This window comes from Haemorhous mexicanus, chromosome Z (genome assembly GCF_027477595.1).
Source record: "Haemorhous mexicanus isolate bHaeMex1 chromosome Z, bHaeMex1.pri, whole genome shotgun sequence".
In the NCBI taxonomy this organism is placed as follows: Eukaryota; Metazoa; Chordata; class Aves; order Passeriformes; family Fringillidae; genus Haemorhous; species Haemorhous mexicanus.
The window spans coordinates 10,381,400-10,406,559 of NC_082381.1; the positions used below are offsets into that span (position 1 = coordinate 10,381,400).

Sequence of the window (25,160 nt, forward strand, 5' to 3'; positions counted from 1 at the left end):
ACACACAGAATGACACAGACCCCAAAACCAAGCCATCACCTTGTGATGCTTTTAAAACCACATTTTTAAGGATGAACAGGTTCCTCCTAACATTCAGGTGTTTGTTCTGACAGCAACACTCGGGCACCTAAACACAAAGTCATCACTGTGAAGTTCTACAGCAACAACGTCCTCACTTTACTGAGCTCTCACAGCATCAAAGGTTATTCCATAAAAAACAAACACACAAAAAACCCAAACCAAACTAAACAAAAAAATAACCTCCTGGAGGAAAAAAAAATTTGGAAATTCTTGGGCAGGTGCAGCTACAGAAAAGATGATGAAAAGCTCCAAGAAACACAACGTAGCACAGGAGCCAAAATACAACAGAGCAGGGGACGACAATCTGGATTCTCCTTATACAACAGAAATAACAGTAAGAGAGCCCTAATTAAGAAATGGCCTCATTAAGGCATTCATTATGTTATTAAAGCGTTTTTTGTGTTATTAAGGGTTCAGTAGCCAGTGGCTCACACTTCAGGGACGAGGCAACAGCGCTGGGAGCCTAATAACAAAGAACAACAGAAAAAATGAACCAAAAAACACACCAAAAGGACCAATTGTTGTGGAGGGCATTGTATGTTTTTGTTTGTTTGTGGGGGCTTTTCTCGTTTTTTGTTTTTTTCAGGTTTTTTTGTTGTTTTGCTTTTTGGTTCTGGTTTGGTTTTGTGTGTGGAGTTTTTTTTTTTTTTTTTTTTTTTTGTTTTTTTTTGTTTTTTTTTTTTTTGCGTCTCACTAAAGACAAGCGGCCCCCATGGCCCGGTGCAGGGTCAGTGAAGGGCGGACCCCGGTGATCCTGGTTGTCCCGGTTGTCCCCACACCGGGACACGAACGAGTCCCCCAGGTCCCCTCAGTGCTGGTGCGGGTCCAGTCAAGGATCGGTCCCGGTGATCCCGACTCTCCCCACACGATCGGAGGGGTTCTCATCGCCCCCCTCAGAGCCGCTGACGGGGCAGCCAAGGACTGAACCCGGTGATCCCGGCTGCCCCCACACCGGAACACAGCCCCCATCCCGCTTCCCTCAGTGCCGGTGGGTGAAGGGGGGGGGGAGGGTGGGGTCAGTGCAGGGCTGATCCCGGCTATCCCGGCTATCCCGGTGATCCCGGCTATCCCCACACCGGGACACGGCCCCTCCCCCACCCCCCCGCGCTCCCCTCAGTCCCGCCCGTGCCGGCGCGCGCGGGGCAGGCCGCCTGACCTACCTCTCACGCCGCCACTTCCGCCTGCGTCGCGCCAGCCAATCAGCGCTACGTCCGCCCGTCCGTCCCGCCCCGCGCCGGCAGCGCCGACCAATCGCGATGCCCCGCAGCGCTGCCAGCCAATGGCGGCCGTGCCCGCGCCCCGGCGCGGTGAGGGCGCGCGGTGCGCGCTTCCGCCCGTGGCGGCGGCCGGAAGGTGATGTGGCGGAGTGTGGCGCGATGGTAAGCGCGGGGCCTGCCCGGCCCTGCCGCTCCGGGACCTGGCCCTCCCCGCTCCCCTGCCTCTCCGCGGCCCGGCTCGGTCCCCAGCAGCGCCTCCCGGCCCAGGCGGCACCCACAGAGGTCGCTTACGCCATAAGCCGCGGGAGTGGAGTCGCCTCAAGGCTTTGGTGGGAGTAGCGCGGGGCGGGTTTGCTTCAGGGGTTTGGTGGCAGGGAAAAAATCCCGTTTTGTGGCTGTGCGGGGCATCAGCAGCCGGTGCGAGGTCGGTCAGGTGCTGTGCGTGTCTCTCACGGGTTCCTGACGTCATTTATGTGGTGCGTGACGTCATGGTGGTGTTAGGTGACGTCATGCTCAGAGCAGTGCGCTGAGCCGCGTCGTTGGCTGTTTTTCAGAAGTGTCATCAGACGCCCAGGTCCATTTACTCATGAAAACTTTGCATCATATCTAAAACAACATACTTCTACATATATTTACATATAATATATGGAGAGAGGAAGAGATGTTTGTATATATATAATTATATATATGTATATATATATAAAATTATATATATATATATACATGTATATTACCTTTTTCTTGTATTTTTAAAAGTTCATACATTCACAGCATGTGTAATTTTCAAGAATATAGAAGTGTATGTAGTATAACTTACCATATAAATACGTAGTTTTTAGGGGTTTTTTTAGTTTTGTAAATGCATAAAAGACAGGTAAGTACATCTGGAATAGAATATCTATGCCTATATATGAGTTTATTATGTGTATTACCAATATATGTGGATATAAAGGTACTTATATATATTTAGAGGTGTATGCAAATATATAATTGAATAATTTAATAATTATGTATCATAGCTTATCAATATACCTTTTTCTTTAAACCAAGAGTGTGGATAGATCTATAGATATAGATGTACATATATAGGTATAATATATGTGTATAAATGTATATATTCTTTATGTAGAGTTAGTCTAGAGGCAAATTGGTATTTATTTTTTTTGTTTTCTCCCCATTTTTCTAGTCTCTGTGCAGGTAACACAAAATAAGTGTTTGCATTTTTGTCATAGCTAAAGCTGAGCAGTGAAATAGTTTTTCTTAGTCAAGGTTTGTACATTAAATGTGTAAATGTCAACAATGTTTATATGAGCAGAGCAGACATGAATTTGAATTAAATGGAAAACCAAAGGAATAACTGAATTAACATAAGTTTTTCCTGTACAAATACATGTTTGTCCATATCTTCAGCACAGAGTTTATTTTAGGATGGGGATTTTTGGCATTTTTCTAATAATCAGAACGTGGTTTGGGTTGAAAGGGACTTTTAAAGATCACCTGGTTCCCCCTTTCCCATGAGCATGGACAGATAATCCATCGTTGCAGGGTTGCTGTCAGTTTAATGGAATATTGCTTTATTTCCCATGCATTTACAGAAAAGATCAATACCACTTGAAGTTCCTTATGGCTCAGTTTAAAAAAGGGTTCCCAGGCTCCAGATCTTGTCACCTGCAGGAAATTGCAGAGTTGCTCACCTGAGCATTCCTTGGCAGATCTTTCAGAGGAACCTGCTCCAGTCTGGGGCTCCAAACAGAAAACAAAGGAGATTTCTTGTGATGAGAGGCTTAAATTATCTGAGGAGATCTAAAACACATGTGCAGAAAGCAAGAGAGCTCTAATCAGTGCCATGCAAAGGTGAATATAGAGAATTACAGCAGCACCTCACTCTTTTTTATTGTATTTAAAAGGGTTTGAGGTGATACCAAAAAGCAAGAGACCTTGGTGGGACATTGGTGTTGCTCAGTATAATGATTAAATACAACTAATCATTTAATATTATATCCCTATGTCATTTATATTTAATATATTTTCTTAATTATATGTGAGAAATATGTAACAGTAACCTAAAAGCAAAGGTAGTGTTTAAATCTAAGAAAATTATGGCCAGTGAATGAGATTCTTTTAGGATTATTTTCTCCACTTGTCCCTGTTCCTTACTCCATGTGCCTCAAGGACCCTGAAGCAAGAAACTCGTCTTGCTAATGATTTAATGTTGAAAATAAGGTGAAAATAAGTTTCTTTCAGCCTTACTGTGATGTTTGAATTTCTTCAAGAGAGCAGCAGCCCTCCAGGACTTTGGGTCCTCCATGATGCTGCCTCTGGTGTCAAGGCATTTTGGGGGGAAAAATGGATAATTTTTGAGCTCACATTTGACTGTGAGAGAGGGAACAGCTGCTGTGTGTCATGAAATGGAAGAGATTAGAGCTACATCTCCAATTTATTCTCCTTGTCCAGAGAGAAAAAGCTGCAGTTCTGGCAAGCTAGCAGCACTCTGAATATTCTGTATTCTGTAATAATCTGGATCGTGATTTCCAAAGGACTTTATCCCTTGGAAACTTTTCATCCCTTTGTTTTCCAGGCTTCCTTATCACGTCCTTCTTTGCTAAGCAGATGAGAACTTGTGCTGGGTGAAGGGCCAGCTGCTGCCAAAGAGGAAAAAAATTAATATTTTATTTATCTATATTTATCTATCTATCTATCTACCTATATCTATATCTATCTATATCTATATCTATATCTATATCTATATATATATATATATATATATATATATATATATATACAAGCTGAATTTTACCTGTGATTTTTTTTATGTGAAAGCAGAAATTGTGGGAATTTTTTTTTTTCCTGTTCACTGCCAGTGGATAGGGAAAAAACTCACCATTTTGACTTAGAGCAAAACCCTCACTATTTTAACTTTAAGCAGCTATGGAAGCCAGTAGGAGCTTCTCAGTGGATTCCAAACCTGCTGGGAATGGAAGGGATGCACCAGAGATGCACAGCTCCCTCATTTATTTAGGAGCAGGATGTGTATTGTTTGTTGGCTTCCACAAATCAGCTTTTCCTGCCAGCTTTGGGGATTTTACATCTGAAAGCTCAACGGAAGTTTTTCTGGTGGGCTTGAAAAATTTGCCACGTGTGTGGATGGAAGGAGGGAAGAAGCCAAAGGTAACATTAAAATGAAGAGCTTCTCTATATTCCTGGAGGGTGGTCTTCACTTTCCTTCATAGCAGAAATGTAAAATTACAAGTCAGACAGAATTTGGTGATGCAGATAATTTAAAAGAAGTGCAGAAAACTTGGCAAAAATGGCTTCTTCCCTGTCACCCTCTGGTTGGGGCTGATCCTGGCCCCACATTACTGCACAAAAATTGATTTGGGAACTATCCACAAGGACAAACATTTCTGTCACAGTCTTTGTTGCTCTCTTAGTGTGGTGTTTATAGAAGGAAGGGGAGTTGCTCATAGAGCCAATTGTAAAAACATTCATTAGTAAATATTATTTCAAACCAAGCTGTCAGATATAAACACACCAGAACCCAAGACACTGCTCTGAAAAAGGAGCTTTCAGGAGTCTTCCAGTACAAATTTTTTTGTTTGTCTTATTCAAAATTACAAGAATGAATCAATCCTCATTCAGATTTGCTAGCAGCTTTGTTTTTATCATGACCTAAAGGCACATAGGTTTAAAAACATCTTCTAGGTCATGTAACAGTCTTAAAGTGTCTTTGTATTGTGAATTTATTTCACCTGAAGTGTTCTGTGTAGATAGTTCTCTCATCTTGGAGGGTGAAGTGAAAATACATTGTGTTTTATTTCTGTGATTATTGAACTAAGGAAATTACTCTGTCAAGGTAAGATGATCTCTTTTTGGAAGAGTAGGATGCAGCGAGTCTGCTTTAACAGATTTACCCAGAATGACACTGGTTGTGAGAAACCATTTCTTTGCTGAGTGCCATAAAAAAGTGAATGTCACAATTTAATTTTTTCGTTGCCTGCGGTGCTAGACACCACACACATTCATTGTAACAACTGCAGCACTGAATATGTTTTTCTGCTAATGCACAGAGCCAGGCATTCAAACTCAACAAAAGTTTTTGATTTTCAACGTGGTGACAGTGGAAACAAGGTGGGAACAGCTGTGAAAAATATTACCTGTCTTCCAGATGCTAAATATTCAAACCATGCACCTGAACCTCTGCCAAACAAGAGACTTGCAGAGGTGCTGTGGACCTCCCCAGGGCCAAGGGATGTGACAGACTTAGCAGACCTTGTCATTGTTTCTTAACTAAGTATATTTTTCCTGGTATTTGTTCTTCATGTTTGAAAGAGATGGTTTGACTATGAATGAGTAAAAAAAAATTGGTAAATAGTATACGTAGAATATTTATAGTTCTGCTTTGTAGTTTCTAGGTGCTACGTTCATGGTGAACTAAGCAGTGTGATGTGCAACTTCAGAAAAGACAGTTACTTTAAAAAAAAGGGGGTATTTAAAATATTGCTTTTATCTAATGGGGGAAGACAGAAGAGGAATAATATCTCTGTGAAATTTAAAAGAGTATAATGTACAGAGAAGACCTGCGGGTAAACGTACTTCAAAATTTTACTGACACATCCACCGTAGTTCTTTGATTGTTTAGTAAGTATGTTACCATGCACACCTTTGTGCTACAGTGACACCAGTGAAAGACTTTAACAGTCACTTTGTTTTTCATAGTAAGGTATTTTGGTGAAATGCTGCATCAGCTAGCTGCTTGCAGCAAAAGTTCAGTTTTCAAACTAGATATTGGGGCAAGGAGGGAGGAATTCAAGCAAGTGTGAAATTTCAGCATCATTGCCTGAAGATGTCTTTTCACTGCTGGTCTGTTGGTTTGAATTACAGTTAAAATCCTAAATGTGCTAAAGTAAAATGAGCTTTTTATAGGGGAGGGCATCTGTGTCTGTATGTTTAATTAAGTGTTTAATTGTTTGAGGAGATAGGTTTAAATAGATGCATTAGTCTTCACTTGACTGGCAAGTATACGTGTTGGTTGTTCTTGCCATTTAAACTTGACAATGTGCTTTTCCAGAAAGTGACTGGGCAAAATATTCTCTATTTCTCCAATCAAGCCTTAGCTTACATTCCATGAGTGCAAAAATACATCTTTCAGACAGAAATCTGAACAAACATTAAATATAGTACTTAAATTCTTTGGAAATGAAATACTGAGGAGAACATGCTGTAAATCCAGAGTAAAAAGCTATATTTATGCTGGAACAACTGCATCTGGCTGGTATTTGGATATTTACTAACACCCCTTGCTTAGTTTTGTTGTGTACTTTTGGCAGTAATTGCTTCAAACTTCACTAATTTGCACTTTTTGTAATTTTTTTATGATGCTAATTAGCATGCCTCTTTTACAAATGCTTGTTTTCCATTTGTTTGGATCAGATTGCATTTGGCAGCAGTGGGAAAAGTAATTATTTTTTTAATAGATTGGAAAATAATAAGTTAGATGCATGTTTTAATTACTTTTTAGCAGTCGCTTTGGCTTTCAGGTTGGGAGTAGTACAATATGATTTATATCCTGTTATTTTTCTCAATATTATATTCGGAAAAATTTTATTTTACTGACGAAATAAGAATTGCAGGGCCTATTGGAAACTGTAGATAATAAGCATTTTCTCTTTCTGCTTTGTAAGGATCTTTTCGTTAAAAATTCATAGCTGGATTTAACTCATCTGTGATTAAATTTTTATCAGCTCTTGCCTAACTAAAGTTTAACTGTAGTATGTATGCTCTTGCTCATATTCCAGTGTGAGAAAGGTAGCTGAATGATTGGGCGTTCGTATTTGACTCCAGAAAACATAATTATTCATCAATTTTATTATACTGGGGAGGAAAAAAATAAAATAATTTGAGAAAGACTGCATATTCTGAAGTGTATTACACAGAGATTATACTTTCTTTAACATATTCCAGTTATTTATCTGTGTTGGCCCACATAAATTGGTTGTTATAATAGTAACCACAGGGCAGAGTTTTGCAACTTGCTGGCACTACAATGGCCTCTGCTTTTATAGCACAGATGGATGAAATCATCATGGTCACGCTGCAATCAGAGATAAAATAATCATTTTGTAAATACTTGAAGTCTAGGGAAGGTTAAGCTTTGGTTTCAGTGCTAAGTCTGCTGAGATAAACTCAGAGAGCTTTTGTGTTCGGCTTTCTACCAACCCAAAAGGACAACAGCACAGGGTTTGTGTTCTCCTCCTGCATGTTTCATTTTCCCTGGAACCACGATACTGGGTGGTTTATTTCAAACAAAAGTCTATGACATAAGGGGTAAATCAGCAGGTCCTTCATGACACTGACAGTTTCATCCAAACCTAGGGTGTGATTTATTGCTGTGCTACCCAGGGCTTGCATCAGTAGGTGGTTTGTGAGTGTGGTGCTGTCTGCAAGGACAGGGAGCAACAATATGTCTAAAGCAGAGAATATTGGGGTAAAATGGAGTGAGTGCAAGCTGCAGAGATGGATAAATTACAGTGTCTTATCTATGGGTGTTGTCAGTGCAGGAAAGTGCTAAGAATTAGTGCATTCCTTATGGTTATTCCTGCATATTCAGTTAAATACTCCTGTGGAATGCAAGAACTGTTGGAAACTACAGCTCTGAGCTGCTGCTTTTTTCCCTCTTCTGCCCAAGTTTAGTAAATTTAATGCTGAGGGACAGCATTGTCTATGATGAGGTTTGCAGGAGCTGTGCAATTGTTGTCATGATTCCCTGCCACAGCCACATAGGTAACTTTTACATTTCAATGAACTCTTACTTGTACATTAAACTTCAGTTTATCCTCAGATGAGAGTACATTCAGACAACTCTAGCTGTACCACTTGATTTCCTACTACTGTATATTCCCATGAGTATTTCTTTTAATACAAGCCACTGCTGTTAATCCCAACACAATAAAACTTTCAGGAGCACTAATGGTTTATTATGTGGAGTTTTTACTGAGATACGTTATAATCAGGGAATAATATTGAGGCTTTTTTTAAAGGCCTGATTTTGGGAAGAATTTAAAACAGCCTTTGGGCATGTAGCTCTCAAAGCTGAAGTCCATAGTCTTAAATTTCCAGAGACATTGGTAAAAACTCGTCTCGTGCAAGTTCAGGTGACTTCAGTTTGTGCTACAGGTGATGTGGTGATGCTCCACACAGGAGGGGACACGGGGGGAATGAGACAGAATGGAGCAACCAAGGTGTTCCCACTATGTCAGAAAGGAACCAAATGCAGATGTAGAAAATTTCAGCCTGTGGAATTAAATTGGCACTGTCTAAAACCAGAGTAAAATGCCGGTGCTGACTCTTTCTGGCATTGCAGCATAAGTCTCAGGAAGTTAGTTGTCATTTCACCCTCATGAGGACACGGTCTAAGAGACAGCAGCAGTTTCTCCATGTGTGGAGATCTCTTTGTGACGGGAGTGAGGCTCACAGGATCTACCATAAGCCAGTCAACACAAGTCAAAAATTGAAATTAATACATTTTCATCAGAGCAACCAAGTCAAAACAAATGAACAGCAACACATCTACGTTGTCCAAGTAGCTTGGTATGTGAATGCAGTTTTTAAAAAGGATTCTGAGCAATGTATAATTCTTGCAGCAGCTTTTAATTGCATCAGTTGGAGCAGCCAGATGTAGGTTGCTGCTCTCTGTGAATTCAGCTGGGCCATGAGAATTACTTCAGATGTGAAGAGTGAAGCCATCTAATTCAAGACTAAATTCTCATTTCCAGAAATTGTAGGCAAATTTTGGAACGTTCACATCTGCCCTTTCAAAGCGGCTGTGCAGATAAACGTGTCATTCAGAGCATGTTTCCTTGGAAGGGCAGATGGGATTACAGCCACACATATCTGGGGAAACACATGAAGACCCCAACAAAGAACAATTATATACAATTATATACTGCCCCAGTTGGCTGACTGATAGCACATTTCATGAGTATACATTTACAGCCCCTGCTTAAGAGGAAGCAAGTGTGCCCTTCTGCCATTTTGCAGTGCCGGAGTGCCCGGTGCCGCCTCTGGAAGCAGCTGCAGGAATTCATGGGAACACAGGGCTGTGAGCTGTCAGAGCAGCTGTCTGTCTGTCCCACAGGACTGATCGAGTTAATCAGTTGATAGGCAGTATCTGGCTCTGCTGAGAGCAGCCGCTCCTGGATCCGGCCCCTCCGCGTTCCTAGACCCGCAGGAGCCAGGGGGAATTGAGACTTCCCTGGTTTCTGGAGCTGGCAGAAACTTCTGCTGAGCACAGAGGCTCCAGAGGCTGTGGATGGCAGCATGCTGTCCTTTGTGAAGAGTCTGTCCTTTATTTATGACATGATGGGGCAGAAGGGGTGGCTGGTTGGTCTAAAATGCTGAATTAAATGTGATTTAGGAAAGGCTGTGGTGCGAGAGGAAGCCAGGCAGCCTCGTGGTTGGGACAGGAGGGCTGGCTTTGGATGTGGGATCATTGTTCCCTCATCACAGAAAGGGTGGGTTTCAGGGATGCTGAAATCTCTCCTATACAGGGTGCAGAGTCAGAGCATCTCTGATGATGCTTCTTAACAGAGTGGCCTGTTGGACCCCAGTAAGTTAAATACTGAAACTACTTTAGATAGCTAACCCTGCCTAAAGCATGTATTCAGACTGGCAGCTCTGTGCATGTTCTGGGGTTCATATGATCCATGGAGACTTCTAAGTAAGATAAAGTATTTTGTTGTGTTTTGCTGTTGATTTTGGTGGGTTTTGGTCGCCAGGTTTTTGATCTCAGTTTTGGAACACTTCTGTGTGTTCCAGTGACTTTCCTTCTACTAGAACTTGTAATTTTTCTCTCCTAATTTCCTGTTGCTGCCATACTGAACTAGAATAGTATGGTTTTCATTTATAATTCTCATTAGCTAGATAGATTTGATCATCAGAGATTCAAAACATTATAATTTCATGACATAGGAAGAAAGCATGTGCACATCAACAGAGATGTGCCTCAGGCTGTGTGGAAATGAAGGCTCTGATGTGCCCTAAAATATGCTCGGAGAAGGAAATGCCAATGTATTATCCCTTCCTAAGTGCTAAATATTTACCTTTAATTAAATACCACTGCTTGGCCAGCTGGGTTGAGCTGTATGAACACAGGAGACAGAAGTTCATCAGAATTCCAGAACAAAGAGTGAATTTATTGCATTTGCCTTGACATTTTATTTTTTTTTTTTTTGGAGCTCACACTAAATCAGATTTGCAAACGAGCGTAGCAGAGTGAAGGTAAAATAAAGCTTTTTGAAATAAGCAGTTGCCTCTTACACCACCTGGTGCTCTTACACTGACCAGAATGTCAGTTGAGACACTTAAGAGAAATCCCAAAACTGTAAAAAAAAAAAGAATAAAAGGTTAAAAAAAAGGTTTATGGGTTGCACCCTCTGCCTGTTACTGTTATTACACGCTTCAGTAAATTGCCAGATATTGCAGCAGTTTCTCAAGAATTGTCTCTTACTGCCTCTAGGCTGATCAGTGTTTGCTGTCAACAACAGAACTTTACTTCTTAATCCAAAGGCAATTTCATCAATTTCTTCAGGATTTATCATATAACTAGCATTTCTGAAAGTGTATTTATAATAAAGATGTTTTCAGTTTACAATCAGAACATTATTTGAAAATAAAAGTAATCAGTTGTCATAGTTCAGGTGAACTTAACTTTCTGCAAATCTGTTAAATTTGGTCTGTAGCCTTTAAAAAGTGGTATATTAACAAACCTACTGTACATTTTATGTTCTTTTTGTCTTGGCTAGTACTGGTTTCCTTGCCAGTCAGTCCTCACCTCTACTTTCACTACCACCACCATATTCCATTGATGGAAAGGTTTTCTGGCTCTTTGTAGGTTTCATTTTTGGTCTAAGGGGTCACCTGTTTTTCCAGAACTTCAACTTCAAGAGGAGTTCTGCACTGCAGAGATGTAATTCTTTTTTTTTTCTTCCTGATTCTCTTCCATAGTCTGCCATCTTCAACTTCCAGAGTCTGCTGACTGTGATCCTGCTGCTCATATGTACCTGTGCCTACATCAGATCCTTGGCTCCCAGCTTACTGGACAAAAATAAATCCGGGTATGTGGCCTGATCATTTCAAACATCCACAAGCTGTGTGGGTTCAACTGCAGCCTTTCAGCATCTCCCCATGAAGTCTGTGATAATGCAGATCCTGCTTTGCAAATTTTCTCTCTTTAAAGATAAAAATCCTAATTTTGTACCTCACAATAGAGTGCAATAAGGTATTGGCAAACACTTAGTTGCAATTTTATTGCAAGAATTTATTAGCTTGCTAACCTTGCTAATACTGCATTATTAATCTCCTAGATTTGTAGCTTCATTGTTAGATGCTTATTAGAGATATAGAAATGAGAGACAGAAATAAAACATTGTCCTACATGTGGCTATTGTTGCAATTATTTATTTTTGATTCCTAGGGTGGGTAAGAAACCAGCAGAAACTGACTTTTAGCTTGTTTTCAAGATAGGTGTTTTGCAGATAGAAGTTTGAAACACAGCTTTAGCAATGTAACTAAAAGAAAACTAAAAATATTTTTAAAAATAAGCAACAAAGTCCTCTTGTGTGGTCTGTTCAAATCATGGTTTTGTATTCTCTAAGGTGAGGGAATTTCTAGAAGAGTTTTTGAAAACTTCTACAAACCTAACTTTATGTTATTTAATCATGTGGATGCTAGCTGTGATCAGCAGAACTGTGATTTAAGTGTGGTGGGTTTCAAATAACCATTGGGCAGTTGTGACACAGAAATGTCTGGGGCTGTCCACAGAACTTCAGTAATGCTGTCACCTCAGGTTAGTGCAAAGGAGATGATATTTGTAGAAGCAGGAGGAAATTCTAGGTGGAAAAACAGACAGGCTTTGGGATGCTGAGTGTTTGACTTCTCCACTTTTGCCATTAGGTCATTTCCTGTTAAATAAAATGTTCTTCTTCCCTAAGTGTCTTCCATCACTTTGGCATTTAAATTCAGAAGTGTCCAGTTGTAAATAGTGTTGTGACCAAGAACACCAAACACCTGAGTGTTTGTCTTCTGAAAACCTTTGCTGTAATTAACCTCTGGGGTTGCTGTTTTATTATCCAGGGTTTTTTTAATTTTAGCAGTGTGAGATACCCAAATTACGCCAGCTTTTTTTTTTTTTCCCCTTAATTTGGAGTTCCAACATGAAAACACTTGTGTCCTTTTATATGAGGCCATGAAATTGTCACAGACATGAGAGGTTTCTTTGGATGGAAGTAAAGATGGAAGAAAGGATGACTTTATGAAGTACAGAGAGTGGGGGGACAAGGGGAGTGTGGGTGTCTGCTGGTGGAAGATAACACAATAGTCAATGAGGTATACACAGTAAGAAGTAAGAATGTTTATTTTACTGATTAAAATTTTAGTGCTGTTCTTGGCAAGGAGTATTTCCTTTAATCTGGAGCTACTCTGTTTATTCTTGAGGCAAATCTGTCTGGAGTACAATAGAACTCTCTTCATAAAACATTTCCAAGGGGTACTGACACTGTGGAGGAGTTGGGCGTTTGATGTGTAGGTTTGTATTTATGTAGATGTACCATTTTGGTTTTTTTATATATATATATATTTGTAGACTACTTTGTACTGGAGAATAAAACCTTGGCCTGGAAGCAATGAAAGTTGTTTCCTGCATGGTAGATGTTTACATGGAGCTCATGTGGTGTTAAACCCTTTCCCTCTCTTCTAACATACTCCATGCTCCAGTGGAAACGTCTGGACATGTGGGATGAAACAAATTCTAGTGATATTTCAGTTTGATATTTCAGTTTGCCACAGAGATCCCCTTACCTCATCATTCCTGCTCCAAATAAAAGGCATAAAAAAGTAGCAATAAAATATAAAGTGACAGAGAGGAGGAATGCTGATAGTTATTCACTGTATTTCTAAGTGAGTGGTAACTTTGCTGAGGATTTAGGTCTGTTGATGATAAGTGAAGAAACATATTTCTGTTGGTTGAGAGATGTTGTTGCACAGTGATGTCACCCATCCTCATAACCCTGTATTTCCTCCCCCTCATTTCTGCCAGAAGGTGTCCTTTCCTACCAAGCCAAACAGAACCTTAAACCTTCATTTCCCTGAATGTTCCCATGTGCTCAGTCTTGAGCAACAGTGTTAAAGGCTGGGAAAGCAAGTGGAGATTTACTGTTTCATGCTAACTAGAGGAGAATGTACACCACAATGTAATTCTCTCCTCCCTGCTAACCAGAAAGATGTGTTGGCTCATGTGCAGCAGAGATCCCCTTTGATTTTCCATCAGCATTGCAGTGGGGATGTCTCACACTCCCTCCTACAGTGTCACTGGGCTTCTCCTGGTGAACACATGGCACTTTGCAGCACACCCAGCCTTAGCAGTCATTGTCTAAGGCTTCACCAGCTCCTCCTCAGCTTAAGAGGTTCCATTTGTTTGATTTTTTTGTCCTCCAGGTAACCACGTCCACTTTTCACCATGAGTGCTTTTAGCATTTAGCACTGAGAGCCAGGAATCTGCAGCAGGACATGCACTTTTGGGCTGTGGCTGCTAGAAAGAGCAGGGACCCCAGCCAGACCCACACCTTCACCTGCATGCAAACAAGGATGGAGCAGAACACGAAGGGTGGAGAAGGAGTAGTGCAGTTAGACCATGGAATTGCTGCAGGAGGAATTGTTTTGGAGCAGAGTTATTCAAGGCAGCATCACTTCAGTAATGAGCAAGCAGGTTTTGATTTGAAGAGGTTCTTCTTGTGGACCTGGAATGAGCACTAATGAAAAAACCAGGGGAGCAGGAAGTCTGTCAGGCTTTTCCTGCAGTGGGAGCTGCCCAGTTCTTCCAGAGGGTACATTATCAGAAGGTCCAGAATTCAGTCTGCTGCTGAGCAACAGGTTGTATGGACAAACAGAGGTAATGAGCTGTTCCAGTAGCACAAAAGCCTCTTAAGATGTTCTGGTGTCATCATGGGAAGGCTGGTCAGTCCTCACGTCAGTAGCTTCAGGTTCATAAATTGTTAATTGCAGTTGTTCAGGGCAGCTGGTGAAAACCATTCTCTGTTTTGTACCTGGCATATGAGGTAGGAAAATTTCTGTTTTCACCAAGGGGGCTTTGTAGGGAAATGTGCAGTAGTGGCTTCACATTAGTCAAGAAATCCCTAAGGAGATGGAAAAATACCCTTGTTGAGATTGTGAGGCAAATTCAGCAGATTTCTAGGCTGCCTGAAGGGGTTAATATTCTTTTTCCCATGCAAGATTCTTCAAAAGTATTTGAACAGAATAGGAGTGTTTTATTTCTTTGAGCTCCTGGGCAAGCTTTTGAAGAGGGCAATGTGAGAAGCAGGGCTGTGGAAGTTTTCCTGTTGGTTTTGCAGCATGCAATCTGTAAATTGTAATTTTACAGAGAGTGAACAACCGTTTTGAGAACCTGAGGTGCTATCAGTGGAGCACTTCAGATTTACACATGAATGCCTTTCTACCTGCACACATCTTCAAAAAGTGCATAAATGTCTTCAGGTTACTTTATTGTATGACCTCTTAGCCTGGAAAAGTGTGGTGGTCTATATGCAGGGATCATTACTTCTGCCTGTGGAGCTACAAAAAAGCAGGACAAAAAGAGCTTTGGCTGTACAGAAATACAGTCAACCCCAAATATGTGTGTGTGTGTGCATGTATATATATTTTGCTTGAGGTAAAACTAAAATCTAAAGCACAGATGAAAGTGCCTGTTTTCTAAAAATGGAAATGGAATGCTGTTCATGATGAATTGGTCAGCAAAGGGTACATAAGTCAAAAAGCATTTCACTTTGAGTTTGAACACCTCAGTGACTTGCTGCCACCTTTGGTCTTCACCTGCCCAGCACTGAATCTTTGTCTCAGAAATAGAGGAGGCTGTTAAGTGGACAGAGAGATGCTGAAGTAAACCAAGACCATAAAAGGGGACATAAAATAGAAGTAGCAGAGAAATAAAAGATATGTTGGCTGTTTGAGCATGCAGGAGCAAGTGGCCCAAGCCTACCTGTCTGCATTTAAATGTGTTAGAATTAAGCAGCTCTCAGAGCCCAAAAAAGGGCAAAGACAATCAAACCTTTGTAGGTGTGAGTTCAGAACCTTATTTGTGAGGCTGTATTTACTACCTGCTTGATGGCAGCTCTGCAAGTGCTTCCCCACAGTGTTCTGTGCCATACTGTGAAGGAAACCTTCCTGCAGACAAGCTTTGAAGGGCTGAAATCTCTCTGCTTACACAGGATACCTCAGTGTTGTTCCCCTTGTCTTCCTCAGATCCTGAAGCAGTCCCTGCTCCTCTGCAGCTGTCAGTATGAGATTATTTTAGTTAAACAGAGAAATTGTAGGCTTGTGACATCCTTTTGGGCATTCCCTGTGTTGAATTCTGCTTTTCTCCATTGCTGTTTCGCTTGTGAGAGGTAAAGCCCTGGGCAAGCAGCACAGGAGAGGTATGAGCAAAGTAAATGTTGGTAAAGGAGTAAGAAAGAACCAGAAGAATTGGGAAAGTTTTTTCCTTCACAAAACTTTCTATCTGGGATCGTTTATGTAGATAAACATGGGGTTCTGATGAAAGCTTTTGATCTGGAACACAGAATTAGTTAAATTCATCTTTGCTTTCAAAAAGACCCCTGCTAGAATTAGAACTTTGCCACTTCTGTTATTCATATTCTATACCCTTATGTGCAGGTATCTGCTGTTTTCTGGTGTTCAGAGGGAATAAGGTTGACAAATTACTGTCAATTCAGATTATTTTAACATAAAGAAAATCAGTTGACTTGGATGTATTAAACCAAGACCCTAATGAATTTATTTTATCTTTACAGACTGTTGGGGATATTCTGGAAATGCGCCAGGATTGGTAATTTTTTTTTGTTTGTTTTCTTCAAAATCCTTAAGATCACTCCTATTTCTACCATAATTTATTAGGATAATGTTGCCATGTAGCAGTGAAAACCATACACATCCTTTGTCATCAAAAATGCAGGTTTTAACCTCCATGAAATAAGGGGACAGGATATTGCTTTCTTAGATTAGCATCTTGGAAATCCTGCATCTTTCATGTCAGTTCATGTATCTAGTATTACATTTTCAAAAGTCTTTTGCACTTCTTGCCACGTGATACAACCAAGGGTGCATTTCTAGCATGCAAAGAAATCAATTATTTCTTGTAAACTGCAGTCTGCTTGAAATTGCAATGGACTGTTTAAAAAACCCAGATATTTACCTTATAGTAATAAAACAACATGGAGTTCATAATGCATTAAGGTTCTGTTTAAGCATAAATGTGGTTTTTTCTCTTTCCCTTCTTTGTTCAGCTTCTGTGCACTTTTGAATTACACAAAGCTGTTCATGTCAAGTGACATCTGCACACAGGCTGATCAGCTCTATCTGATTCTTGACATTTTCCCATAACATTGGTTTTGTATTTATTTTAATCCTTATCCTGAATTTATTTTGAGAAGGAAATTGGAATATGCAAACAGAAGTTTAGTCTTAACATTAAGGTATATCCACGATTTAGGGAAAAAAAAACCTACTAACCCGTCATCAGTGTTCAAATTGCATTGTTAATTCAGAACAGAAACCGTGAACTTGTAATTCTAGAGCTTCCTACTTGTCACTGAACCTAAAGAAAGCCTTTATGATTCCCTTTCTGCATTCCCAGGCAGAACATTTTATGGGATGTCAAAAAAGCATTGACACAAAAAACAGGGTTTTGGTGAAGAGTGGTTGTTAAAATGATTGCAGATATTGTCCTATTTAGATAATAGACATTGCAGAACCAGTTTTAGGGCTGTAATTGAAAGATTCTGGGAAGGTGGCAGCTGTCAGAAATGAATTTTGAGCTGTACCAGGGAAAACAAATGTAAAAATTCAGCTGCATTAGGGTTTGTTCAAAGCTGAAGAGAGCACCTCACCTTACCTTGCCATCTTCTTTGCAGTTAATTAAGTGCAAGGATATTTTTTTTCTATTAGCTATGTTTCTTTTGCAACTTGCATCTAGAGGACCACTTTGACTTTTTTTTAGGCTAAGAAGTGGAAATGGGCTTTGGAGATGATTGCTATCATTTTATGTGTGTTAGTCGCAAAGGCAAGTAGAAAGTGTAGGTTTTAAAAATGAAAATGTCTGCTGGCTTCCTTTGCATTTCACATCCCTGGTATGTTTAAACAACCTTTTCACATGTACATAAGATCTTAATCACTGGCAAGTGGTTACATATTTACAAAGTTGTGCAAAATAATGTTTAATCCTGCCACATGGTGATTTCTCTTTTAAGAAAATTAAGAGCAGAAAAGCATAACCCATATGAAAATTGTAATACCCTGAACCGTAGGAGTTGGACTTCCTCAAAATTTATTTTAAACAGATGTGAAACTGCAGACATTAATTCATTCAGTTATTTGAAGTTTAATTAAATGTATGCCAGATCATGACAGAATCTTGTAATGTCACTGGGCAGTCAATCCTGTGTATGGGAGGTGTCACTGCAAGTATTTTATTTTTCTTTTACTGTGGAAAGTTTGTTCCCTGTGTGTTTAAAGGTCCTGCTGGTAAAAGAAAAGGCTTTTTTTCCTAAAAATTGCACCATGCTAGACTTGGGAGCCTTAGTGTTTTTTTCCTCTAATGTTTCTCTGAAAACTGTCTCTCTGATAAGGTGGTTTGTAAAGACAAAAGAGCTCACATAGCAAAGGGAAATTGAACTTTGCTTAAAGCAAACAGCTCCAGCTCTGACTTTATACTCCTGGGTGTGTAAAAACAGGGATCTTCTCACTTAAAAGACATGTTTCAGTATTAACACTCCCTGCCAGCTCTGTAGGCTGGAGGTCTCTCCAATTCAGTGGAATCATGAAGAATAAAGTTTAAGCGCAAGAACATCTTGCTAATTAATGGGAGAAAGTGCTCATGTAAGTAGGTACCAGTCAGATTAACATTACTGATATTCCCCTGCTTGTGATAGAGTTTTACACCTGAGAATCTTTTTTTTCCTGGTGAAAAACAGACCTGTGTAACGTTCTGTCCTGGACCAAATAGGTGGGAATAGATCTTTCGTGATTGCTTTTGCCACCAGATAAAAGTCTATTAATGGAGTAAACTTAACTTTCTTCCACAGTTTGCCCTGGGAAACTGTGACACCAATTTGAAAGAGTCAGAAAATAGAGGTGTCTGTGCAGCTTCTGTGATCTGCTGACCACTTTTATCATGGAAATCTGTGAACCAGACCCTCTCCACATGCTAACAATGTTATGTCTTCTTAAAAAAGCTAAAAAAGGCATCTGGCTCTGTCTGGGCAGCTGTGAGCTCACAGCTCTGGCTGCTGCATGACACCCTGCACAGAGGATTCACACTGCAGGTGGCAGGTACCAGGACCAGACAGCACCAGCTGCACCTCAGCTGACACAGAACAGCTCCTGAGCAGCCACAGAGGGGCAGAAACAGCAAAAATGGGGTGTCCTGGGCAACTTTCCACTGCCTGCCCCCTAACTTTGGCACTAGGAGGTAGCAGCTATATAAAACTGCATCTCAGAAAAGGTGGCTTGTAGTCAGATGGAAGCCCTTACATGGATCTGTCACAGAGACCCAGAATCAGCCAGTGCCACTTCTCCCATGGCAGGGACACCTTCCACTGCCCCAGGCTGCTCCAGCCCCAGTGTCCAGCCTGGCCTTGGGCACTGCCAGGGATCCAGGGGCAGCCCCAGCTGCTCTGGGCACCCTGTGCCAGGGCCTGCCCACCCTGCCAGGGAACAATTCCTCATTGCCAAGATCCCAGCCAGCCCTGCCCTCCTTCAGCCTGAGGCCATTCCCCACAGTCCCATCACCCCATGCCATGTTTACAAGTCCCTCTCTTAAAGCAAAGAGCCCCAGCTCTGTTTTTATGTAGCCAGATAACCTGTCCTACATCTGAATTTCCCCACTGCCCATGCATGTTCTTTGTCAATACACAGCTGTACTTCTGCCTGCCTTTCTCCAGCTAGAAATGTTGAATACCAGGTTGCACGTGCTGTGGCAGAATTACACTAGACTAGGAGCAGGTGGGTCTGTTTAACCTGTTTAGCCATGCCTGAATTTTTGTTTGTTCTGGGTTCTCTCCCCTCCTGCCAGGTGAGCGGAAGAGCCCCTACGTGGCCGTGTGCTGTGTGGTGATGGCCTTCAGCATCCTGTTCATGCAGTAGCAGCTGGAGAGTGTCCCCAAGTACCCAACAGCAGATCCTGTGTCAAGAAAGGATGGGAAGCCTCAGCAAGTCTCCTCTCACACGATGGATAACCTCTCTCCTGGTGGACGCCCCTGCAGATGGACCAGCATTAGTGATCGTAACCCAGATGAGATGTGCTTGTTAAACCAGGTCAGCACTGACACTCCTGCTGTAACTCCTGGAAGGGTGTCTGGTGTGTGTCTGAGCTTCAGGGGAGCTCTTTTTGTTTTTTATTTTAAACATCATGCAGTTGAAAAGACTTGCTGTTTCTAATTCTTTAACATTTCTTGTCCAGTAGACCTGTTGAATGAAACATTGAAATGGTAAATCAGCCACAGCAATAAGACCACCCTTGGAAGAATAAAGAGTGTTTTCACTCTAGGGGATGTTTATCAAAGTATTTTTAGTTCTTGCTGCCTAAACAATTTCTCTTGATTTGTAAGTGATGGCACCACTCTCATCCTAAAAATATTACCTCTGATCTAAGTTACACTCAGCTATTTGTCTCTAAACTTGTAATTTCTCAAATAAACTCTCAATATTTCTGTTGTTAAGATGTGAAATAAAGGCAGGGACCATAATTGTAGTGATGTCTGATTAGCTGCTGTGAAGGCAGAGATGGGGGATCTGAGACATCTGGATTGTTCTCTGTAAAAAACCACATGTACTCATTTTTAGAGGTTCCAAAATGTTGAGAAAAGGATTGAAAAGGCTCTGCTGCTGCTGTTGCATGCATGGAAAGATTTCTCAATTATCAGAATGAACAGTTAGATGCAGATAAGGAAGTTGCATGTCATAATGCAAAGGTTGAAGCAACTAAATTATGCTCACCAGTAGCAAAGATTAGATTACTTTTAATGATACCTCCCATTAGCACTCATTTCTTAATTTTGCACACTTTCAGTAATCTAGTGACTTCTTCAATAATGCCTGACAGATGTGTTATATCAGACACCTGTGTGACTTCATACTGGTTGAATTTGGGAGAGTTGTCTGCAGTATCTGTTGTTCTGGAAAGGTTTGTGATCAGAATGAACAAAGCTAAAAAGTAAAAGACTCTTAAAGGTATGTTAACTGTTGTCATTCTTGTTTGAGAACCTTATTTTCATCAATCCAAATTACCCTGCAACTAGGAAAAAAAGTGATTTTGAGTTATGACCTTTATGTTGTCTCACGTGTACCTGCAAATCTAAATCACCATCAGAAGTAGCCATGCAAAACTTTTCTATTCTGGTCTCAGGAAAAATAGATTTCTCCAATTTGGGCCAAATAAATACCCCTGGCAGTGCAGAGCTGTAGGACTGTAACCATGCTGTGCACACACAGAGGCCTGGGACAGGGCAGGGGATGTGGGGAGTGCAGAATCTGCTCTGTAACTTTAAATGTGGATGCTGCTCCTAACAGGGCATCAAAGCAACTCAGGTTTGGATTTCAAAGGAGCTGTTCCTCAGCAGGGGGAAGGGAGATTCCTAAAAAGTCTTGGGTTTTGACTGTTCAAAATATGCAGAGAATCATCTGGTAACTTTTTATGTTGAGCACTTATATTCCAGTTCTTACTGCTTTTAATACATAATGGCATTTTCATGATATTCACACATTTCCTAGTCATCCAAGATGTTCTAATTACCAGATGAATTCTTAATAATCCCTGGGGTTTAGCTGCAGGTAGGAATACCAGTGAAAGAACTCCATGACTTTTTTTTGTTCTGAAAACTATTAACTTGGAGGAACTGTGCTGCAGAAACCTTCTCTGTTAAGGTTTTATCATCCAAGAAGCTCTGACAGGCCTCTTCCTGGCTGTTATTTGTTGTTCAAACTTTATTTGTGGTATGACAGCTCATCCTTTTGGCCTAAATGCTGGTGATGGATACTTCTTGGTTGGAATTTTCTTTTAATTTTCCCCCTAAATGACATTTTCAGGCTGTTCATTAGGTGTTAGCTGCATGGCTGCTCAACAAAACTGTCTGGAAACAAGATCTTTAAACTGGCAAACTGCAGTTGTGCTGAAATTGCTGCTTCAGGCAGGTGTTTGCCTCAGGACTAGCTCTTTGGTTTTCAAGTTTTTGGCTTTGAAGAGATTGTTACCTCGTGTCTTTTAGTAAATTATGGAGTAAATAAGGTTAGAATCTTAAAACTGTTTAGCTTTCTTGGCTTTCTTTTCGTCATGCAAAAGAGTTTGCACCCAAAGCAGGTCTGTACACCTTTCCTTGTGCAAAAGGAGCAGTGATTAAATGTGACTGAAGCTGTAGTTGTGCCTGCTACTGTGGAAGATATTTCCACATTGGGACTTCATCCTTTTTTCCTAAACAGCATCACGGATGTTGTTGATGCCCAACCATCTGAAACACAACGTGCTGCTCTTGGAACACACAGAGTATTTTATACCCTTGCATGTTCTTGGTATGGATTAATATTGTATTAATTTCCATCCACATCTGCACTTTAAATGGCCTCAAATTCAAAGCAGGGATTTAGGAAGGCTGAATGGAGCAGCAGTAATTGCCATGTTGGGAAATGAGTAAAGCATGAGTAAGAGATGGGATCACAGTGAAGGTCTGATGTTCTGGAGGGACTGATAAGCAGCTGGGCAGACGTGGCTGGTGGAGGAGGAAAGACAAAGTGGAGTCCAAGGATGACAGGAAGATTTCCTGTTCTTGGAACAATGTCCCTGTTTTGTGAATGCCCTTTCTACCTCCGTAACCACAGCAGTGAGCAGTGGAAATACAGTGTCACCAAGAGGTGAAACTGCACTGTGATGGAGGGAATAAATGCTCTGTTAGTGCTCTGAGGCTTTTATTATTTCAGTTTGTCTCCAGTTCTGTCCCACTGGCATCTGGGGCAGTGCCCACTCTCTATTGCCTAGGAAGGCTCACCATGATTGATTCCTCCCCCCCCCTTCTCCCTTTGATAATCATCTTCTAGAGAAAAGAAAACCCAGCATCTTCCTAATGATTTAAAATGCTGAACGTGGTGAAAAACCACTAGAAGCCAGGAAAGTGTGATGTAAACCTGCTTCTCATACTCAGGCAGCAACTTTACATTATCTAGGTCAAACATTCCCAGCAAAGAAAAGTTTTCCAGCCAGGTTTCTTTTCCCTCCCTTTTCTTTTGTTTTACCTGAGTGTTATTACTCATTCCAGACACTTTTGGGGAGTGCTCCCAGCATCCATCACAAGGCTTCACATGTATTTGAGGGTACTTGGCTGTCTGGAGAAGCAGTTTTCCCTTAGCTCCTGTACTGCAGTGTAATCAGCATGCCAGGCATGGGAGGTCCACACTGAAAAAGAGGTTTGGAGCATGAGGCCTGAATTGCTTACCTGGCTGTTTTGTAAATAGTACCTCTTTTCATGGCACCTGTAGGCCATAAGGCAAAAGGTGTGGAGGAATAGTCATTCTGCAGGATCTGGTAGCTGGGGAAAATCCTCCCCAGGTGAAACATGACCGGTGTCCCACAGCTGACATCTACTCTGTGGTAAAGTTTTTTACTCCATTTCAAACCTGAAGGGCTCGTGTGGCAAAGGCACTGAAAAAACTGTGTTTTTCAGTCAGTCAGGATATCATCCATGTCCAGAGGGTTTGCCTATAATTCCAGGAGCTGTTCCCTGTCTCTTGTAGCATGGGGACTCAAGCATGATGTGTCTCCTCACAGGGTACCTACCCTTCCCTTTGGCTGTGTGACAGACAGAGCCCAGGCTCCTCTGATGGAGCATCAGCCTAGCTTCAGAGACCTCAGAAATAAAACCACCTTTGGCACTGCAGCTGCCTTGTCTCTTCCTGCTTCACCAGTAGCTGCAGGAAGGCTGTCCAAGATTTCCTTAATCTGAGTGAAAAAGACCTTGAAAAGAGTGTCACTAACTCGTGTAATCCCCACTGGTGTGGGAGGGAATGCCAACATTTCCTCAAGGACCTGGGTATAAACATTTCCAGGGTCACAGCTGCTGCTGCCAGCTCCTGGGATATCAGTAGGGGAGATAATTACTTAATTAAGGGTTGAGGAAGTTCCTTGCTGGTCTGTCACAGTCAGAACTTTGTATGAGAGCATCTCATCATCATTTTATGTTGTTTGAAAGAGGTTCTTTGGAAGCTGTGCCACAGGAAAAGAGGTTTTTCCCTCCAGCCCAGCTCTGAGTGGGAAGCAGGCAGTGCCCATCCCCAGCTGCCCCAACATTTCAGTAAATGGCCATGTTGGTGCAGACTGGTTCAGCTGAGGCCAAATTAACCTCTATCTTTTCTTTTCAAAATAACACAAACACAAAATCTGAACACACTGCACTGACACCCTCTGCATCACCCATTTACATAGAGGAGCCTGTCACATCACTCACACCACATACCAACACTTACCTTTGACAACCTCAATGGTTAAAATACTGTATTTTCCCCCAAAGTAAGATCGGGAGGTTTTAAAACAGTAAAATTATATATCTGGCTTCATTTATTCCAGGGGAAAAAAAAAGGTGGGGGCTTGTTTTAAAACACAAAAGGCTTGTTTTAAAGAGAAAAAGTCAAATCAGGTCAAAATATAGAAATACCCTGTTCAATTCTAAACCTCCACAGCTGGTCATTCCCACATGCAAAAACTTAAATAACCTTTCAGAGCTGTAGTAGAGCTAACAAAAACTCCAACCAAATGATAGATGTATTTGGACATTTGGATGTATAAATGTCACACCCAGTGGAATTAAGAGGAAATAAATAGTAATTTGACAGCATTGGCAAGCTGTGTTTTTGACTGTGTAGCACCACCAGCATATTTTACAAGTGTATCACAGTCATGAATAAGCCAGTCCAGACACACACTCACAGACCAGTTTTGATTTCCTATTAAGCTACATGCTCATTTTCTTTCCCCCACCCTTTCCAGCTAATAAAGGGCCAAGGGAACGCACTGATCCTTGTCTCTTTGGAACAAATTACCTCTAAATTCTCACGATTGATTCAGACAACTTGGATCATTGGGTTGGTAAAACTCCAGGAGACAGGAAAAAAAAAAACCAACCTTCCCAGTGATAAGGCATTCTTGACATTTGAATTGTTTGTCATTTACTAAGGACATAAAACCCTGATACCAAAGATGGCACTTGAAATTATCATCATCACTGGAGACCTGCCTGGGGCTGGGGCTCCCTGCTCCAGAGGGGTTTTTGAGCACAAAGACTCAGTGAGTTCTCCCCCTACCTCTGCCCTGCAGAAAACGTGCTTCTGCCTGCCCAGGGACACATTCTGCCATCAGTCTGATGATTTAATGATGCCCCTCCTGCACAGACCGGAGGCATGGAAAAGATTTTCATCTCTGAGTTCACCGTGGCTTCTGGAAGTAATAAAAACTGTTTCCTCCTCTTCTTCTTACAAGAAAGAGCAAATCCTTTGAAATCCAGCTGCTTTCAGGTCACAGCTGGGTGGGTTGGTTGGATGGACAACCTACACATTCATATGATCACAGACTGCTTTGGGTGGGAATGGACCTTAGAGCCCATCCACTGCCATGGCAGGGACACCTCCCACTGTCCCAGGTGCTCCCACTGTCCCAGTGTCCAGCCTGGCCTTGGGCACTGCCAGGGATCCAGGGCCTGCCCACCCTGCCAGGGAACAATTCCTCAGTGCCAAGATCCCAGCCAGCCCTGCCCTCTGGCC

At 41.5% G+C, this 25,160-nt stretch overlaps 2 protein-coding genes across 4 annotated transcripts in view; one reads left to right on the plus strand and one right to left on the minus strand.

Annotated features, from left to right (window-relative positions):
- The window catches only part of XRCC4 (X-ray repair cross complementing 4), an 89,394-nt gene extending 88,005 nt beyond the window's left edge, over positions 1 to 1,389 (minus strand). Inside the window, exon 1 of the mRNA XM_059873233.1 lies at positions 1,238 to 1,389. The gene's annotated coding sequence lies outside the window, so the exon portion shown is untranslated. The remainder of the gene's footprint in view (positions 1 to 1,237) is intronic.
- On the plus strand, positions 1,374 to 20,594 carry TMEM167A (transmembrane protein 167A). Of its 3 annotated transcripts, none has more exons than XM_059873236.1 (4): positions 1,374 to 1,460; positions 11,301 to 11,410; positions 16,157 to 16,191; positions 19,435 to 20,594. In XM_059873236.1, the coding sequence occupies exons 1-4, from the start codon at positions 1,458 to 1,460 to the stop codon at positions 19,503 to 19,505; spliced, it is 219 nt and encodes a 72-aa protein (XP_059729219.1). In that variant the 5' UTR covers positions 1,374 to 1,457; the 3' UTR covers positions 19,506 to 20,594. The 3 variants fall into 3 exon arrangements, with proteins under 3 accessions (XP_059729219.1, XP_059729217.1, XP_059729218.1); XM_059873234.1 differs by having other exon boundaries at positions 1,452 to 1,580; XM_059873235.1 differs by lacking the exon at positions 1,374 to 1,460 and adding an exon at positions 3,096 to 3,152.
- Positions 20,595 to 25,160: the final 4,566 nt, after the last annotated feature.

What these genes read in the sequence shown, in the direction of transcription:
- TMEM167A (XM_059873234.1), top strand. Translation starts at nt 1,458, where the DNA reads ATGGTAAGCGCGGGGCCTGCCCGGCCCTGCCGCTCCGGGACCTGGCCC. An exon ending in CTGGACAAAAATAAATCCGG is followed by an intron (nt 11,411 to 16,156) that starts GTATGTGGCCTG and finishes TTATCTTTACAG; the next exon opens with ACTGTTGGGGATATTCTGGA. An exon ending in CTGGAAATGCGCCAGGATTG is followed by an intron (nt 16,192 to 19,434) that starts GTAATTTTTTTT and finishes CCCTCCTGCCAG; the next exon opens with GTGAGCGGAAGAGCCCCTAC.